Source organism: Hippocampus bargibanti, linkage group LG14, assembly GCF_051943395.1.
Source record: "Hippocampus bargibanti isolate YZ-2025 linkage group LG14, ASM5194339v1, whole genome shotgun sequence".
In the NCBI taxonomy this organism is placed as follows: domain Eukaryota; kingdom Metazoa; phylum Chordata; class Actinopteri; order Syngnathiformes; family Syngnathidae; genus Hippocampus; species Hippocampus bargibanti.
This window is the reverse complement of record NC_142747.1, coordinates 14338279-14359648: the sequence shown is the minus strand read 5'-3', so window position 1 is coordinate 14359648 and position 21370 is coordinate 14338279. Positions and strand designations below refer to the sequence as shown.

Genomic DNA, 21370 nt, shown 5'->3' with positions numbered 1-21370 from the left:
GCTGGTGCCGGAATCAAGCCCCACACCTCTACACTGTGAGGCGGACGTGCTATGCAAACGTGTGACGCACATTAATTGAACATTATTCAAGTACTGCAATTTTTTCCCCACTACATATTCAAACATTGGGTTGATGTTCAAACGAGACTATGTCACAGTGGTTTACTGTAATTCAGTGGCAGACCGTCAAGACCTGCAAAGCCTTCTCTGCTGGTCTAAAAATATCTGAATCATTGACTGATGTGAATTATACTTTGTTCATGAATTCTTATTAAATAATTCAAAATTGTCTTTCGGCTTCCTTTCATTACATTTCCCCTGTTGCGCTGCTTCCAGATGCGTGCTTTATCTAAGCATTTAACCAATCACATCAAAGCCATCGTTTGTTACTGGGGTCAAACATCAACCTGGACGCCTCGCAGCGAAATGCATGGCTCGCCACTGATTGAACATTATTCAAGTACAGTACTGTTCTGTTATTTTTTTTCCCATACATATTCAAACACAGGGTTGCTATTTAAACTCGACAATGTCACAGTGGCTTACTGCAATGCAAAATACAAGTCGCATATTTTTTCTGAATCAACCATTATTTTATCTTTTCTGTGCTATACTTAAATATTAGTCACTATGGCAGTATTTGGAGAGGAGTTGAACTTTTTCATGGTCGCACTTGGTAGAAAGTTTGAGAAACACGTGTATAAAGAATAAGGGGGGCGAAAAGTGTTCAGTGTAGGGGTATTATTAGTTGAGAGTGCAGAAGGGGGGATCACATGAGAAGCCTCCCTCCTTCTTTTGGGGGATGGGCAGAGACTTTTAGTGTGAGTGTGTGTGTGTGTGTGTGTGTGTGTGGGGGGGGGGGGGGGGGGGGGGCTAAGCGTAAACGTGTGTGTGTGTGTGTGCGTGTGGCTTTAAGAGTTTACTACCAACACTACCACACTCATACACACGGTAAAAGTTTGCAGTGTGGAGCTCGGAAGTGACGACGCCGCTCGATTTCACGCGTTTAAAAGTTGGCTTATGTGAGCAGAGATTTAAATGCACCGTGTTACCATTGGACCGATGAACCCATTATATCGGAACCGAAAGCCTCTCAATGGACAAGAAAAAGGGGAAAGTCGCCACAAGTGAAGCGCTGTGATTGAGCGCCGTTTCAAACGTGATGTGAGGAGCAGATTTTAGATATGAACGCACACATTCGAATGTTCCTCGCTTTGGGTTCGCTTCTGCGTTTTCGGGGATGTGTGCTAGCGCGATTAATAAGGTTCTGCTGCTATTCCCGTTACTTGTCTGCGCGTTGGGACTTGGATCCGAGCTGAGGGTTCGTGTCCGGCTCACCGACGGGTTGGTGACCGAAGAGGTTCTGGAGGCGGACAGTGAGAAAGATTCCATCTCGGTGGAGTTCAAGCAAGGAGACGGCACCCTCATCACCTTGATGGTCGACTTTAAACAGGTGAGATGAACGGATTTCCCCTTCGAATAAAAGCTTTTCTTCATTTTACTGAGATGACTTTGATGTTAGTTTTTTTGAAGAGTAAGATCATTTGACTTTGGTGTGATTTGATTAACGTTCACTGTGAAAAAGAATCTTCTACAAAAGGGCACGCCATTTTCCAGACAGATGGCAAATTTGACCTATGCACATTCCAAAAACCACCACAAATAGTACTCATACCACCAACATGTGTTTAATTTTGCCTCAATTGCTCAAAAAGAGAGTTTGACTGTGGTTTTATGCCAGCCGCTGCTGTTGGATCCGAGGAGGCTTTCCAACTTAAGGTTGGTGTGTAAAAGGATGAATGACAACATTGGAAATATGTTAAAACTCAAAATGGACTAAACAGAGAACATTCTGAAAGGGGAGGTAAATGTGTGTTTTCTAACTGTAAAAGGGTCAAGTGAAGAAAATCGGTTTCTTTGTATCAAAGTGCATGAGTTACGTCTCAGTCATCATGGCCGGGGATCGCACCTCCTAACCTCTGGTTAGTCGATCACTATCACTGCACTTTATTTTACAGCTCATATTAAAGCCTGCCAATGTTCAGACCATCAAAAAATAGAAGTCTGAGTGTACTAGATGATGAGCGGGTTTGTGTTTAGACTGCTGGTTAACTATGATCATCGGAGAGTCAAACAACTCTTCACATTCACACCTATAGTTAATTAAAAAATGTCATTTGACCTGAAGAACCCTGACTTTGGGGGAAGTGGATTAGAGAAAATCCAAACTTGCACTGATAGAACATTTCAAGTCCACACCAAAATGCTCCATTGGCGATTCAAAATGTAATTTCCTGATTGCGCTTGCTAACTCCTATTTAGACCATTTCCCAGTCCCAAAACATTGTAATTGAAGCTCATTTGTTTGCCTATGTAATCACTGGACTCCTCCAGCAGAATATTTCCAGGGTTATAAAAATGCCAAGGCAGGATCCCACCCCAATGACCCATATGTGTTCATTCACGTTCAGAGTTTTCATGAACTGCTTGTTTATGAAGACTCCACAATGGCTTCAGATATTTTAGCTGACCACCGACGTTTAGCCTCCATAACTAGAAGTAATTGTCCACTCTTGTTCATCAAAATAGAAGCCTCCTTATTGTAACTATGTTTTCCAGGCTCCAAATGCGACATACTGTATGTACAGTATGTCGCCAAGTTGTAAAAATGACTGGTACCAAGACAGAAACCATTTTAGAGTAGCAGGCTAAGGGTATAATATTTAACTTTTTTATTTATTTTTTGTTTCTGAGCAGTGACCACAGCATGGTGACAGTTGTCTTGGGGTTCGACCACAATGGCCTCTTTTGAGAAGCTGATTGCCTATCCTTAGGCTACAGTGTGGAAAAAATACAACCCCCCCTCAGAACCCCCAACCCCCTGAAGTTAAGCACAACTGAGTTTCGTTTATCTTTTTTCTCTGAGAGATGTCAAAGCAGGCTGCACTTACTTAGATTTGGGATTGCTCTTACCCTTTTTGAACATTCAACTCTGATCCAAGCCTTGTGACCGGAGACCAAATTTATCGTTTTTTTTTCTCAAAGTCTCTTTCCCTGAGCAACAATCAAATTTGGAAACATGACGTTGTGTTTTACTGTGGAAAATGACTACTGGGAGACATGTCAATTGAGGAAGCTACAAGTTCAGAGCATGCGGGGAGTGTGTGGTTATGGGCGTGTGGTGCATGTGATTGGTTGCTGCCCCACAGAAGCTGACAAGCCTGGAGAGATGTGAAAAGGGAGAATTTACCAGGATTAAGTGGGCATGTCTGACCTTTTTGATCCAGCGCGTCTGCTTGGCTAACCAAAACGGCTAATTTGCAGTTTAGGAGAGCGGGGAGAAGAGGCCATCGCCCTGATAATTGGTGACCCCCCCTCCCAATCCCTCTCTCCGTTCTCCACAATAAAGGGACATCGTCTGAACTTTTGAGCTGAGAGGCATCGTCGGGGTGTTCAGCGGGGGGACCCCTTTTTCATGTGCCCCCCACCCCCACCCATCTACACACATGTCTGGTTTTGTTTATTTTACATCGACCCTCTTAAATTACTGTAGTATTCCGCTGCTTTATCTGATCCAGTCCAAGGTCAACCCCCCCCCCCCCCCCCCCCACTATTTTATCTTTTTTTTAAACTCGTCTTCCTGTTCCCGTTCCCCTCCATATGTTTTATATTCATCTCTGCTTGCACTATCTCCAAGATTTATGGAAAGTTGGATGAGCTGTCACTTCCAGCTGCCTTGAATCTTCAGAGTGCGTGGGAAGAACAGCGTTTTAACAGTGATATTAAACACTTTGCGCATTACGCACAACACTTTGGCCACAATAGGCAATTTGCATTTAAAGCAAGAGTAAAAAGTCAGCTTTTTTACCTTGTTATCAGGTTTATGTGAAATTTGATTGGACTGATTAGTTTCCTCTTTGGCGACATTTCTGAAAAATTATATGGGTGTTGCTTGGAAAAACATTACAAAGCCACGTCTGCACCGCGCGCCACATGCGTTTTATTCACCAGGGTGCAATTTGGAGCAATAAACGCTGATCTCACTTGGTAGTTGCGTCAGGTATGTATTGCCAGTCGACGGTTTCATTTGAGCTGACCTCATTAGATTTTTTTTTTCAAACAATCTTAAAAGTGGACACATAATTTACATTTGGCTTTTAAAAGGGAGTGTAACCGTGCCCATTAAACTCATTCACTGCCAGACGATGTACAAAAATGTGTCCACTCCCGTGCCAGGGGTTTTGTCATTTTCACTCAAATTGCAGGACTCACAGAATATTGAGCTTTCTGACTACATAAATATTCAATACAGCATAAGGAATCTTAGACTCTCTTCTTTCATCAGAAAAAATAATAATCCCAAAGTTATGTGGGTCTGGAGTTATCTGAGCTTGAAATAGTGTTGGCTGTACAAAAGGCAAATGCTGACCTATCTATCCGAAAGAAATTTTGAGTCTTTGTAGTCCATAAAGTAATTCCATGCATGCGTAGCTTAAATCCTTAGATTTTCTGTCTCTAAAGAGAAAATGACACAGTTTTTAAACAGTTGCACAAATGCATATACAAACGCTCCCCTACTTACGAACATTCGAGTTACGAACAACGGTACATACGAACATGTTTGTAGTAACATGTAGTATTCTCTCCAGTTGTATATGTACATATCTTTATAAAGCATATACAGTAAAGTCTCGTTATATCGATATCGGATATATCGATAGTCCCGGTTATATCGATACTATTTCTATGCACGCACGGAGAAAATTACATGCGCGCAGGGTCGGATATATCGATAGTCCCGGTTATATCGATATTTTTCGGACTCCCTTGAATATCGATATAACGAGACTTTACTGTATTTTATTAAATGTTTGTTTTTCAGTACTAACCAAAAGAGGTTACTTATACAAGCCAACACCACTTTTTTGTTTCCTAACTGACATCAGAAAAACGTTTTATAGCATCTAAAATACCTAAAACACGCAGGCTGATATTTTTAGTCAAATGCAAAACACCAATAAAAATGACTTAAAGTGCGCTAAAACTGCAAGAAAATGAGCTACAAATTGGGGATTTTCAGAAAGTCCCGCCCCCAGTTTGTGATGTCACGCCAGGACGTCTTGCCTTGCTCCAGAATTTACACAATGAGTTCAGAGAGTTCAGATTCAGAGAAGATGCATTCTTGCTACTCATCCAGTTATGGATATGATTCAAATAGTTCTGAAGAGGAAAGCATAAATGTTTGCCCTCAATTAAATACGTTCTTCCGTATCAATTCGAGCTGTCTGGACTCCAATGTAGCACCCAAAAAATGCACAAGATGGTGCCCAAGCTCTGTTGGAAATGGGCTGATTTGTCTGCTGGGAATTTGTGTCAACTTATGTATGGTGTTACCGCAATTGGTAGTCTTGGTGCAACACACAACGATTCGCCTTGCTTCTAATTTCGCCATAAACACGGATCAACACGAACTTTTCAGACCAAACTAAGTACTGCAAAATGCATTGAGTGTGACAGTATGTCCTTTCTCGGTCAGGGGTGTTCCTTCCGTGACGTGACGTTAGTACTCGTCACCAACTCAAAAACACGACTTACGGAATATTCAGCGCAAGTCTTAAAATGTAAAATATAGCTATATGCGGTGGAATCTTTGTAAAATACGCTCAGTAGAAGTCATTTGAAGTGATTTTACAAATTACGGACACAACATATCCGGAGGCGTCGGTTGTCCTTTAAACATACAGTAAAGTCTCGTTATATCGATATTCAAGGGAGTCCGAAAAAATATCGATATAACCGGGACTATCGATATATCCGACCCTGTTTGCATGTAATTTTCTCCGTGCGTGCATAGAAATAGTATCGATATAACCGGGACTATCGATATATCCGATATCGATATAACGAGACTTTACTGTACTTATATCAACCTCAAGCATACATTCCATACCAAATATAACACTGAAGCACCTTATGAACGAATTCACCTTACGAACAACCCTTCGGAACGTATCTCATTCGTAAGTTGGGAAGCTTCTGTACATTCGTACGTTAGGCGGACAGCTTGGAAAAGATGTTGGAGTAACTGTCATGTAAACAGGTTATTCAGAATGTATCAGAAATCGAATTACGAAATCAACCCAAATATCAATTCCATGTACAAAAAGTTATTATGGAAATTTAATAGTTTTTTTTCAGTGATGGTCTACAATGGTTTGGAGTAGCGTTACACATTTTTTGGTGTTAGTTACTGCACATATCTGAGCCAAACTTCACAGCTTGCTTGAATTTGGGTTTTTAGCATAGGTAAAGTATACTATTGCAACTGATCGGACCTCCTAATACACAAGTTTTAGCGTCTTTTCTCCCACAAATGCATGTGCACATGTGGCATTGGCGTCACCGTTGAGCTCACCGTTTTGAGTGTTTGGTAAACCTTTGGAAGATTGCTGATAAGCTCTCGGACCGCAGCGCTTAATCACCCTCTGTTTACACTGAACTCACTCGTAACTTTAAACCAGATGTTTACTGTTCAGCACAGGCGGATGTTGCCATTTTAACCCTCGACAAAGTTGAGGACGGTAATTGCAAAGTGAGTTACATAAAATTGAAATGCTAGACATACCTTTTGTTTTTACTTTTGTTTTCCTCTATAGCAGTGGTTCTTATCCTGGGTTCGATTGAGTCCGTCACAGGGGTTTGACGGAAAGGCGCTCAACATGATAATTAGTTGTGTTAAATTCATCCTGTCTACTTGGATTGGATTGGATTTGCCTTTATTAGTCTCACAGTGGAGAAATTTACATTTCACAGCGGGAAAGTGATGAAAGGAATGAAAGTAGAAAAAAGAAATACATGAGCTGCTGGAAAGGCAGCCACTCTCGCGGCGCCGTCTTGAAGTGAAAAGAACAAAAAAAACTAAATAAATAATATGACAACACAGAGAGTCATTCATTAGGACTTGCTGTACCCTCTTTGTGATGACATGAAGCAGTTCTAGATGAAAGAGGAGAGTATCAAAGCGTCTTTCCACCAGTGGATCAGGGACATCATGGTGGAACGTGCACGTCGACTACAAGCTAAATGTTGACAGCAGACACGCAGCTGTAGCATCCATTGACGAAGAGATTGTCTCACATCTCCTGTCCCACATAAATCTGCTTCAATTCCAAGTCGCAACAGTTCCACAGACGCATCGGCGCTCTGCGCTGACGTTCCTTTCTTCTTATCACGGGCTCCTCAAGCCATGAATCCATCCAGCCGCAGACTGTCCAACAGCACCAACATTTCCGCTGAACAAAGCGGGACTGTGAAGATGCTGGTGATTACAGGCGCAAAAAAAAACACAATGGCCCCTTTGGTGTCCAGCGATGGCAGTCGAATGGCACCGACATTCCTCTCATTCAAAAACAGTACTGCCATATTCATGCTGTCGAAAAGGCGCAACCACTCAGCACAGTCTCCTCCTTGATTAATGTCATGGTCAAAAATGCTGAAAAACAATCCATATCCATTCCAGACGACGCCCAACAACACAAAGTGACAAAAGAAAACACAAAACAACACAAAAACAACAACAAAAAGCAAGGCTCATGAGAGCACTTGCTGACGGCTGCCTACTTGGGCGCCATCTTCGACTTCTTTACTTACTTTATTTACTTGATATCTAATTTACAACAGGTTCTTTTCTTACAGACAGTATTTTTTAGGTGTTCAATTACCTGACATGAATTAACTCTTTTTTTTCCGGATAAAGAAGATAATAGATAAGGTCTCTTACGCTGTACTGAATCTTTATGTAGTCCTAAAACTCAATATTGTGTGGTCCTGCAATTTGAGTGAAAATGACAAAAACCTTGGGACTGGAGTGGACACACATTTGCACACAAAAGGATACTCTTGAAATTGTAAAAAAAAAATTGAATAACATTTCATTTTCAAAGCAGAAAGTTGGTCTTGGTGGCACTTCGGAAAGGATGATTACAAACATTTACATACAGAATTTCCGACATCATTAAAACGTAAAATATAGCTATATGCGGTGGAATCTTATTAAAATACGCTCAGTAGAAGTCATTTGAAGCCATTTTACAAATTATGGACACAACTTGTCCGGAGACGTCGGTCACGTCAGAAAAATAAGATGTGGCATGATTGTGCAAGACTTCATATGAAGACATGTGTGTGAGAGAAGGATATGCCATATTAAACGAACACATATGTGTTTTCGTACAATATTTGAGGAAAAGGTGCAGTCAGCCAAGCATGCAATAGGCATGATCATGGCACTGATAAAGGCACTGATCATGTTCAATGTTTCACAATAGGAATTTAGATTTAGCAACAGCAACAAAAGTGAAATGTTCCTCAAGTGTAGGTTAGCTTTCTTTTCTACCCTAATTGTGTTGAAAGCATTATGGAGACGCCCATTTTGCTCCAACAATAAATTGGGAATAATGCGCCATAAAGGACACGATGTGCCTGGGGAAATTAAGTGCTGCAGGGAATTAGATTGGCTTCTTGATAATCTTTGACACAGTTTTGGCTGCTGTCCCATCTTAAGTCTTTGAGCTCGGCCGTCTTGTGACTCTCATTTATTGTCTTTTTTTTTTCACTCTTAACTTTATTGCTGCTCATTGCATTCCTTTATTTTTTCCTCGTGCTGTCATAGCTTCAGCCTTTTTCCCATGCATGACTTTCACTTCACCACAATTTGGCTCTGACTAAATGTTGAAACACTCTTGCTCTTTGTCACATGCTGAGCCTTTTTTAAACTTCTTTTGTAACAAGCAAGTTAAGTGTTGATTCCATCACTTCCGTGTCACATTCACCTTGATGTTGTTATTAAAACCCTGAGTGACTCATTATATTTATGGATGTGTGAAGTCGTTCTTGAGATCAAATCCAGGCTTTGTTCAATCAAAAGGCATCCTGGACTTCAACACAAATTATTACCGTGTCATCTCAAAATTCCATCAAGTTAGAAACTGACCAAAATAAACACGTGCAAGACCCAGCATCAACTTGTTGTTCGCAAGCTGGCAATCTGCTGACAGACTTGCTGTGATGTACACAGATTACATTTTTTACCAGTCTTTATTTATGTTTACCAATTGTGGTTGGCTTCTTTTTACAATTGGCTGATTATTCAAAGTGGGGGGAAAAAATATACATTTGGGACATAAATATTAATCGGTCCTAACTAACTATCATATGGCACATTCATTCATTTTGTCATCCACTTATACATGTCTGAAAGTTAAATCTTCCAGAAAATTGCATGTACAGTTTATTAAGTGCTTAAGAATGAATGACTCTGTGTCTTTGTGTTGTCATATTATTTATAATTTAGTTTTTTTTGTTTTGACTTCAAGATGGCACCGCGAGAGTTGCTGCCTTTTGAGCTGCAGCTCATGTATTATTTCTTTTTTCAACTTCTTTCTTTCCTTTCATGTTCCTTTTCATAACTTTCCTGCTGTGAAATGTAAATTTCTCCACTGCGAGACTAATAAAGGTAAATCCAATCCAATTAAGTTTGATACCTGGAATGGATTCCTTTCTGTATTTCTCTTAATTCATTAGATTATTTATTCATCAAATGAGTTAATGAATTTTGTTTGATGTTCAAATTTTAAATAGCACAACCAACTTTGCAGGTGACTAAATGCTTATAACTTACATCCTGTATTTTATATGATATTTTTTATTCTGTAATATGTACAGTTCATTTTCTACTTGATTTTGTGCATGCAAATACGTTTTGTTTTTCTACATTCATCCTTTCAACTTTTCCTGCTGTAAACTGCAAACATCTCCATTGTAGGACAAATATTTTTCATCTTAATTAAAATATTTGCCGTTGTGTTTTAGTTCTTTAAGGAGAAAGAAATGCTTTGCATCCGCCTTTTAAAATCCACAAACATGTCAAAACGACTTGGAATGATGTGAGGCATCGTGATGGTTCCTCGGGGACTTTTTTGATAGATTCTGAACCATATCTGAATTTAATATGAAAACATAAATCAAAGCGGTCCATCCTCCTTTCACATGCCTTTGTGCCAAATGGAAGAAAGTGGCAAAAAAGACATTGCTCGGCCCTGTGCTCCCCCAACCCCCTCGCGTCATGGTCCCGAGTTATGTCTTTATTCTTCAGACCAGATGTCCCTCTGTCATGCTGTGTATAAAGGAGAAAAAAAGCTTTGGAGAAAGATTAGTTTTCTTACACCTGTTTCAGCTCCCCCTTTGCCACTCGATAACCACAGGAACTCAACATGGCTCCTAACAAGCGTTATAATCAGTTGGCAACAACAAAAATTGCTATAACCTGTACCAGTCATCTCTGTGCAATGCTGAGATTTGCCTTATTGATGTCTTGTTTGGGTGTAACCTGTCTCAGCGGCATGGTGGGGAGAGCATCATTGAATAATGGCAGAAATGCATAAATGTAGGTCATTGAAAGACATTTGGAATACATTTAGGAAACGTACCGTCAAATAAAACAGGCTCTTTATTGTTGTAACGGTTATCTATTCAAGTGTGTTGCAACAGGATATGAAAGCAGCAGGACGCCAGTCGGAGGCTGTGTGGGACAACAACCATCTCCCTTGTTTAATCCTTATCTTGCTACTTCATTTCCTTTCCTACGAGCTGTCTCATTTCCCGAATGCAAAGTTTTCCCACAAACCAATCTGCTGGTGACACAATTGCATTCTGCGTGGCAAGAATGTCTTTTTTTTAATAAAGGTTACTTCCCATTGTTGACATAATAGAAGAGCCATAGGGCCTCTCTTGTTCTGTATGTTTTTTTTACATGTCATCCACTTCCAGTGCTTTCCAATTGCTTTGCTCTTTGGACAGTCAGGTGTGACCCAGCCCAAATGTGACTGCACATTCCTGCCGTCAGAGCCTCTGTAATTAGCTTCAAGTCAAGCATTTCCAGCAGGGAGCCTTTTCTCCCGCTTCTTTTGTGTCCCACTTCACCTCCTTTTGTTTCCCGACACGATCTTTAATCCCTGCCTTGCACCTGAGTTCTCGTTTAAGACCGCCCTCGTGGGCCACCAAAGCAAACATCCTCCCCCCATCACCAAACATCTTAAAGCTGCGTGTTGTTTTAAAAGGGCAAACTGAGACATTTAGTTGGGACATGGGGGTCTTGGATAAACATTTGATCGTGTCAGTTTCTCCAAACAGAAGCCCAGAAGGGAGCAACTAGAAGACGTTATGATCCCGAAGCATTCAATTACTTAGGTTGTAGTTTGAAATGGGTGAGATCGTGTTTAAAGCATTGTTGGAGGTCTGTCGCCCCCCCAAATACAATACATACGATACATATTGATGTATATAGCGCTTTAACAACAGCTGAAGCTGTAAAAAACGCTTAACATGGACAACTATCATATACAGGAAATAAAGCAGTCACAAAGATAGTAGAAAGCACCAGGGAGTAAAACTAAGAGCAATTCTTAATCATGCTCAATCAAATGCCAAAGAGTGCAAGTGAGTTTTGAGGCGGTTTCAAAGATGGGCAGTGAGGTGGCTTGCAAAATGTTCAGTGGCAGCTCATTCCAAAGGGTGGGACCAGCAACAAAAAAGTCTCGATCCACTCTGAGCCTCCGTTTAGTTTTTTGCATATCTAATAATGTCTGGTCAGCAGACCTGAGGCACCGGCAACGTGTGTTGTGGTGGATTAGCTTGGAGAGGTAAGGAGGAGCGAGGCCATTTAAGGAATTTAAGACAAATAAGATCTTGAAAAGAAGTCTAAAATGTCTAGGGAGCCAGTGAAAGGATGCCAGAGTAGGAGTTATGTGACCCCTCTTACGAGTACCAGTCAAGAGCCGAGCAGCAGCATTCTGGACCAACTGGAGACACTTCATGGAGGATTGGCTGACTCCAAAGTAAAGCGCAGTACAGTAATCGAGCCAATATGTGACAAAGGCATGAATTACTGATTCAAAGTGCTCATGAGAAAGCATAGGTTTTATTTTACCAGCTGCCTAAAATGAAAGAAGCTGGATTTAACAACAGCAACAGTTTGTCGGTCACGTTTTAAGTCGCTGTCCAGTATACGACCCAAGTTTGAGACTGTTGATTTCAGATAAGGAGCTCATGATATGCAGTATTTATATAAGTCAGTTTTTCTAATATGGTAAGACATTTCAAAGACCCCATTTAATGTGAGAATGAGGATCTCCTGCGTTTGCTTCTTACAATGTGGCCATTCACTGTTGTAAGAAGGCGCATTTGATTCAAGGGTCACTGAGGTTGACAAGTAAACGATGGCTTGGTGCAAAAGTGCAAAGGCACAAAAAGGGACATGTTGTGTCTTTGTTTTTCAATAAATGACTTAAACTGCTTCGCATCAACTTTTGGTGTCCACTTGGAAACCTGGCAGACCAGGTGTCAGAAATAGTACCTGGTACCCACTTTTATCACTCGTTCTTCCTGAGCCATGTAACAGGCAAAAGGTGCAAAGTTTTTTTTTTTGCAGATCTGGATGAAATTGACAATTTGAACTTGTAATCGTCTGCCTGCATTGGACTTAAGTGAGGCATCAACACATCCAAAAGATTGGCTGGAGTCAAACTGAGTCAGACAGATGTTTTGTTTTGTTTTTGGCCTTGGCGGAGGTCTGTACTCCTACTCCAGATGTACTACAGCTGCTCTCCAGTAGAGCATCTGGGTCTTTTTTTTTTAATTATTCAGTTATTGAACACATGATTCAAATAAACATTCCAGGCATGGTCAGTCAGCTACAAAGCTGTCCCATTTTCCAGATTTTGAGATCAGGACTCCCGAGGGACCATCCAGCAGCTTTATCATGAGCTAAACTTTAAGCATCTGAGAACTTTATAGGTGAACGTTTTTCTCAGCTCCTGGTCCGATGTTTATGATTGAGCGTGTACGTGTTTGTGCATGTTTATATTTTAAACGATCGTCCTTGTTAAAAGTGTGAGCTAAAACATTGATGTTACATTGAATTATTCATTTTGACAAGAGTAGGGCGTGCTGGGTTACGATTACAGTGGCTGAGAATATTCCTCGTAAATGGCACCCTTTGAGTCTCTGAATAGGCTTTTTGTGCAACTCTTAAATAATCTGGCCCACCAAAGGTAACCAGCAATGTTTTAAAGGTCACTCGTGTGGTTTGTATGAATGCCCGCCTGTGTTTGGCTGCTGGCCAGTGATGGTTTGACTGCAAAGTTCTTGGGTGTGAGGAAGCAACTCTGAGGAATCTCTCATTGTTTCGCATATTTACAGCCGTGCTGACATTTGTAGCTCTCTGCTGGGGGAAAGCCTATGGCTACACTATTCATCTTCTTTTTATTGTTATTCTCCAACAGTGACAGGTTAATCTTTAACGTTGTTGAGATCAAGAAGCGAGATACTGTATTGGTGAGCAAAATGTATAAACTCTGAATCCATTCGTGGTGAATTCTACATTCATGGTTGCACTGCACAGATCATTCTCAGCCTACTTTTTTCATGATATTATCAGTGTCTGAAACACATGACAAAAAGTTACCGGACACCAGGGCAGACAACTCTGAAAAGTTGCCAACCCCATTTTTCACAACTTGAAACACAAGATGACTAAGCGCAAAAAAAAGCCATTGTTGCAAAGTATATAACAACAATACTATAAATATAACAGAACAACACTTGTCATGACATATGTCAGTTGTTCAAGGTGCACCTTATGTTCCAGAAAATACGGTACATTAAATGGACGACAATGTTGCATATTATATATATATCCATCAATTTACCCTACCCACTACCCTCACAGGGATAGTGGGTGTGTATCCCTGACAGAATCTCTTAAACCAAGGGTGTCAAACTAATGGTTTGCCGTGGGCCACATTGGAGTTACCGTGTCCTTTCGAGGGCTGTTTTAAATTTGGGGAGGCCTATAGAATGTTTCACCCCCTCCACTCACATATTCCCGTATTTTTTGGTGTGTAAAGCGCACCCAAAAGCCTTGTTTTCTTCAAAAGATGACCCTGAGCCTTATACGCAGGTGCACCTTATATATATGAAGTAATATTGAGCCACAACAGTTCTCACAACTACTGTAATCAGTAAATCGACTTCATTTACTCCTGTAGTATTGTGTAAACCCAGCCTCTACTGTAGCACCTTATATTTGGAAAACTTTGTTTGTATTTTTATATATTTATTATATTTGGATTTTTTTTTTCATTCATTGAATGTTCGCCTTATCGTCCGATGTGCCTTATATATGTAAAAGGTTTGAAAATATGTACACCATTCATTGGGGGTGCGCCTTATACTCTGGTGCGCCTTATACACCGGAAAATACGCTACATATCCCGCGCACAACAAATTGATGAATGAGTATCCGTAGTCAAGACTACTGACTGTTATTGAGTTTTACATATGACAATTTGACATTTTGGTTCAGCCTTTAGCAAGCATTATGGAACTTGACATGCTTGATTTACTTTCGTGGGCCGAATAAAATGATGATTGGCCAGATCTGGCCCCCGGGCCTTGACTTTGACACCTGTGTCTTAAGCCACTGAATTTTGTTTTATATTCTTTTGCTGTTTCATCTAGCATCATTAATTCCTGTTGGAAAAGGTTAAACTGCTCATTTTGAATGTCGCCGTTGTTAGAGTAGTTAGAAAAAGTTGCCTAGTAGCAGCCTATTCTTTCGTCCTTTGGCCAAAATCCAAATAGTGGAGCATGGAAGTAGACAATCATTCATGTAGACTCATTGCAACATGGGAGATTGTGTGCAAAATGTAGTCATTTGACTTCAGCAACGTTACAAACACACACAGTTGGTACCGCTACTCTTTCCTCTGTAATTAACCAAAGAGGCCTGGGGGGCACATCCATGTGGCTGACATGAACGCCGCCCCGTTTCGTTTTTTCTTTCATGACTATGCACACTCACATTTTTAGTGTCGGCGTATGTGTGTGTGTGTACAATATGGGAGGTCCTGAAACCGTATTGCTCCTGAATTAGAAGGGAAATAGAGCATCAATGTCTGTATGTCATAAATGTATGTCTGTCTTTTTGGCATCCTATTTCAGCCAATTTTTTTAAACACTTTGCTCTTCGTACGCTATCCAAGCTAACTTCGGGCCTGAACTCTTCGGTAGTCAGTCAAAGTACAGATTTTTTAAATTAATGAAGAAAGCTCTTTATTTATTTTTTTAACTTTACTTTCTTCGGTGAGCGTCATAAATTGAAAGAATTTAACAGATTCCACTGTGCACTGTTTTTACGCTACATTTCTATTGTGATGGTGTGTAGCGGAATGTTTTCATTCTAACTCAAGCAATTTAACTCATTCACTGTCATTCCCGAATCAATTTTAATGGCGTGGAGCGCCGTTCCTGAATTTGTTTGGGTTTTGTTTTTTTTTCTTGCAGGGTGGTGGAGGTGCCGATAAAGCGCTGGTCAGACCTCTGGCAATGTTTTTCCCTCCCACAAGGGGCGGCATTTTCCTTTTGTACACCCGGCCCCACATGTACCTCATATTACTCCAGACCAAAATAATTTCGGAATGAACTCTCTTTTTCTGATGAAAGTCAAGAGTCGAAGGTTTCTAATGCTGCATTGAATGTTTATGTCGTCCAAAAATGTGTGGGCCCTGAAATTTGAGTGAAAATGACAAAAACCCTGGCACTGGAGTGGACACATTTTTGCACGTCTGGCAGTGAATGAGTTAAGGGAAAAATAATAATAACCCCTATCCATTTATATTATGTATTTATATTTCGACTGACATTGAACCAGTTGCTCGGTGTATGGACGTTAAATGTGTTTATTTTTATATCCCTTTCACACACGCACATAGATGTAACGTAATATGATAAGAGTGTTTTAACTTCCCATGGTTTCCTTCCCTTTTTGTCACAGAGACTTATGAAATTCACGTCGCATGAACCACCTAAATCAATATTTGCTCAGCAATTTGCTTTTAAAAGGTCAAATAGTGCCATGATGATGTTTGCTTTTATCGTGTACCTTTTAGACACAAAAATGCTTCACTGAATGAGGCAAATGCAAAGCAAGAGCGCTAAAAATGCTTCTGGGGGGGCTTTGCATTGTTGTTCTGCATGCAGGAAGTGGGAGTGCGGCTCATTAGGGTTATCAGGGGGGATGTTTATTTGTCCCTCCTGCTTTCACAACTAAAAGCTCCTCCTCTACAGCTTGTTTGCTTCATATGCGAGTGTGAAAAGCGGAGGAGGAGTGTTTCGGGACAGTCTGTCTGTCTGGCTGGAAGAGAAGGGAGGAGGGAAATAGGGGGTAATGTCAGATGAATGGGAGGACAGGTCCCTGTACTAACTGGAGCTTCCCATCAGCCTTCGCATGCACTCTCACAGAATTCTTTATGGTCTTTGCTTTGGCGCCAAATCTTGCACGTACGTGCCAATGGCAACAAAGTTTCCTTTCTTCCCCATGTGGATTCTCCACTCTCCCCATTTCCAAGCTTGCCTGTTTTTATGATTTACAAAAGGAGAGAAATCCAGACATTATTTGGACCATTCCTATCTGTCTATCGCTTTTTTCATCACTGCATTGACTTCGTGCTTCACAGAGGAGGATCATGACTATATATTTTTGGTTGCAAACGCTCAATCCTGACAAAGAACTGCAACAACAAACATTAGATAGTGAGCAATACTTCTGAAAAAAGACATACTTTTAAAAAATATACGAATATGACTGCTCCATACTGAGTCATGTCGTTGTGAAACTCTGTTGAAACCCACAATCCGAAATGGAAAAGTCCACATTGCTCATCTCTGTATTCTCTTGGCAGGAATTGAAGATATTCCGATCCCTAATCCTGGGAGAGCTAGAAAGAGGAGAGAACCAGTACCAGGCTCTGTGCTTCATCTCCCGTCTCGGCCGCAATGAGATCATCCCCAGCGAGTCTATGGCTCGCCTCAGACAGGTACCACGTGGCACCAAAATAAAAAATCACAACATCCATTTTTTGCTGATTTATTGTGTGTGCATACATACATATGATCTTAGAAAAATCCGCATGCCATTCGCTTGGCAGAAGAGCGTCGCGGCCTGGAACAGCTGACCATGAGCGCATCTGTCAACGGGAGCCGGGCCTGGCAGCTGAGCGGCCACATCCACAACATGTGCAAAGAGGCCCATGAGGCTATCTACACTACGGAGGCTGATGTCAAGCACTGGCTAGACAAAGGTCAGGTGTTGATTTTGTTTCGTTCACTTTGCGACTTTCTTGTTATCCATGGAATGTCTTCATTATGTTCTGTTTTCACACTTTCTTTATGATTATAACACTATCTTCTCCACTTCCTATCTCAGAGACTCGTCTCTCCTCTTAACTCTGACATGACGTGACTCCCAGGCTTATCTTTTTCTATTTGAGTATGTTTACATTCTAAATAAGCATCCTTATTTCACATTGGAAGGAGAACGTGCTTATTATTTACCCTTCAACAAGGCTGAACAATTCACCAAATTCGAATCGACATTGCAGTTTGACAGAATACAATTTTTAAATTCCAAGCATGCTATTTGGAAATAAAACAAAGTTAAATTGACTAGTTAAAAAGGGGGGACATGTTGAGCTCTGCAGTACGACTGACTTATGTTCAGTTTGGTAAAGTTGTCAGAATGAATGCTTAAAGGAAAACAGACGCCTCCGGACAAGTTGTGTCCATAATTTGTAAAGTCACTTCAAATGACTTCTATTGAGCGTATATTACAAATATTCCACCGCATATAGCTATATTTTACGTTTTAAGACTTGCGCTGAATATTCAGGAAGTCTTGTTTTTGAGTTAGTGACGATTCCAAGCCATTAACTCTTTGAACTCTTTCAACAGTAGCCAAAATGGAACTGTATAGTGCCACTTAGCAGTTTTTTTGACAACGATACTAGTGCAGCGTGTTCTACCGGAAACAAATTCCTTGTGTGTCCTACATACTTGGCAATAAAGATGATTCTGATTCTGATTCTGATTCCTGACGTCACGTCACGACAGGAACGCCCCTGACCGAGAAAGCAACACACAATGCATTTTGGGTACTTTGTTTGGTCTGAAAACTTCGTGTTGATCCATGTTGATGGCAAAATTGGAAGGAAAACACATAAATAACGTGATGGTGAATTGTTGTGTGTTGCACCAGGACAACTATTTGATATTCGCTGACACAAATTCCCAGCAGACAAATCAGCCCATTTCCAATGGAGCTTGGGCGCCATCTTCTGCATGTTCTGGGTGCTACACATCCATTCTGACACCTCAAAATGACCCAGAGGAATGTCTTTAATCAATTGCAAACATTTATGCTTTCCTCTTCAGAACTATTTGAATCATTCATAACTGCATGAGGAACAAGAAAGCATCTTCTCCGAATATGAAGCCATTGTTTTGATTCTCGAGCAAGGCAAGACGTTTTGGCGTGATGTCATGAACAAGGGGGCGGGACCTTTGAAAATGAAACTTTCTCAGATCACTTTGAAGTAGTTTTGGGAGACTTTAAGTCATTTTTATTTGTGATTTTCATTTGACTAAAAATATCAGCCAGCGTGTTTTGGGTATTTTAGATGCTACAAAAGGTTTTTCTGATGTCAGTTAGGAAACAAAAAAAATGTGTCGGTTGTCCTTTAAGACTCAAAGTCAGTGTTGAGTAAGTTAACAACTACAACAATCCAAATTGATAAATAAATGTGTCTTTCACAACAATTCGTGGTTTGTTTGCCATCATTTTAGCACAAGCTGACCTATAAGACCTGTAAGACCAAAATCATATATTTTATATTGCCTCTGTTGATGAAGAAAACACGAGAAAAGGGCCTGGTGTAGAAAAGTGCAATCACTGTATTGAATGATTTTTTTTCTCCAAAATCACTTGACCCTAATTTACAGACATGTGATGCCACATGAAAACTTTTGCTAGTAGATGCTTGTCCCTGCATCGGCACAGTAAAATCTAAATGGTGTCAGTGTGATAAGAATGTGCATGAAAGCAGCATTGTAGTCCCTTATCAGCCACATGATAATGAGGGAGACTATTGCAGATGGTCATGGTGATCCACCATTATCTGTAGATGCATCTTCTTTGCATGATAAAGCTTCTCCATCTTCCCTCTTTGTTGGAGCTACTTTTGGGCTAGTCCGAACCTTTTCTTCTCAAGACCGACCACACTTAATAAAATATGTCATACAATACATGAATGCACTCAGTTTGACACAATATGATTTCACTTCAAACATTATCAAAATAGAGTTTGTGAAAAAGAAAGCACTACCTACCTGATGCAGAGACATGGGATTCACTTTACAGCGTATTGAGTGTAGAAATTATCCTTCTATGCTTTTAATGCATCTCTCGGTGCTTCTACTTCACCTTTTTTTGCCAGTGCAATCGGTGAATTGTACATGAACAAAATTTCAATCTGAATAATAATAAATGAAGATATATCGCAATGTATTTTATCACGAGAGGCAATTGCAGACTGCTGACCACGAATACATTCCTTTTGATGCAGATCATGTGTATCCGATCGACGTATTTGGAAACCTCTGCATTACAGTATTGACTTTCGGGGTAGCATTACCACAGGTTAAATGGTCTACAGTTTCTATTCTAATCACCAGTAAATCGATATACATTTTAAGTATTAATTTGCCATTATTGACTTTCCAGTTTAAAGAAACAACTTCCTTGTGTGTTCTACGTACTTGGCAATAAAGATGATTCTGATTCTGATTCAAGACCATGTTTTAGGCAATCCATTAAAATGAATGGTAATCTTCCTTAACTGGAAATGTGTTGTTTACAGGTGTGGATGGCTCCATGTTTGAGGCGCTGCCCCATACATCCGAGGTGCCCCAATTCCAGACCTGTCACGCCACCAAAGACATATGGCAGCCGTGCTTGTGCTCGTACGGCCTCCGCCTAGAGTGGTACCCGTGCCTGCTCAAATACTGCCGGAGCCGCGACAGCATGGGCAAGGGTTCCACCTACAAATGTGGCATCAAGAGTTGCAGCAAGGGCTACCACTTTACGTATTATGTCTCGCAAAAACAGCTATGCCTCTGGGACGAGACCTAGATCAGGTGTAGCTGTGGACAGTTCCAGATGTTGATGCTGGAAAGAGGCCTTTTTTTTGGGGGGGGGGGGGGAGAAGGGTGGGAAAAAAATCACTCAGCGCTAGTCATTTTTGCCTTCAATTTGGAGGAAGACTATTGTCGCCATGGATGACAAACCTGCCAAAAAAACATCATCACCGAAGGAAAATTTGGATGGTGATGTGCCTTCATCAAAGTCTGTGAAAGAACAATTCTCAGCAGTCATGGTTTCCGAAACTTTGGTTTTGGAGTGGATTTTTTTGGTCCGGGGACAGGGGTATTAAGCACACACAATACAAACAATTACGTTTTGTTAGAATAAGTTAATGTTTGTTATGTTCGTAACCGTTAATTTATCTAGAATTTGTCATACTATGACGTTACAGGTTTTGGGGGAGTGCGGGGTGGGGACCACTTCCCAACGCTGGATTATTTATTTTGTTTAAATATGGACTTTCCTGGACTGCCATTGTTTTTGTTTTTAAATATCAATAATGACATTTTCGCTTCTCTTCTGCCTCACAGCAACGTCTTAAACAACACAAGATCCTTAAACGGCCATAAATATTCAAACTCATCTGGAAGGCCTCCATATGTGCTTCTTTTGTTTTTCCAATCTTTATAGGACAAGCTTCACTTGACCACTTGAAACCATCATCATGGAGCTCATGCCTCAACCTGAATATAAGCGTGTGCCAAAATGTGCCAAAGTCAAAGCAAATGTGGTCTAAAAAAAGGGGGAATATTTATGTGGGTGAAAAGAGTCTTCAGAAGGACGGTTTATTTACTCTACATCGGCACTCACACGCCTCATTAACTGCAACGTGGCCTTATAAGTACCTATACTGCCACCATATGGTCATTTTTAACACGCTCATGTTTACTTTGTCTTAGCGGTGTAACAACTCAAATCTGTGCTCACCAAGAATGTAAACTGAGTAAACTTATGGGACCAAAACATTTGTACTGGTGGCCTTTTCCTCTGATCATCTGCCTCAAAATGTCTGCCTTTGCAATGTATGTGTGTGTCTGTCAAGCCTATATCATGCAACTTCAAAATCCAATTAGACCGCATCGTAAGCAGAAACAAATAACTGACAACAGTATCATCTGCATCACAATTCTGATACATCAAGCATAAGTTGTGTTGCTTTGTGTAAGCGGGTTCGGTAAGTGATACAACTTCTGGTTAGAGTTCTTTATTAGGACGGCTGTGTTGGTTGGGGGGAGAAGGCAATTGACATGTGTGGCTCTCTGAGGCTCTCATCAG

The 21370-nt window shown here is 40.7% G+C and overlaps 1 protein-coding gene across 1 annotated transcript; it reads left to right on the top strand.

Annotated features, from left to right (window-relative positions):
* Nucleotides 1-925: 925 nt before the first annotated feature.
* oafa (OAF homolog a (Drosophila)) lies at nt 926-21060 on the top strand. The gene is made up of 4 exons (XM_089014223.1): nt 926-1453; nt 16800-16934; nt 17018-17198; nt 19812-21060. Exons 1-4 carry the CDS (start codon nt 1241-1243, stop codon nt 20081-20083), a joined length of 801 nt encoding a protein of 266 aa, XP_088870349.1. The 5' UTR covers nt 926-1240; the 3' UTR covers nt 20084-21060.
* Nucleotides 21061-21370: the final 310 nt, after the last annotated feature.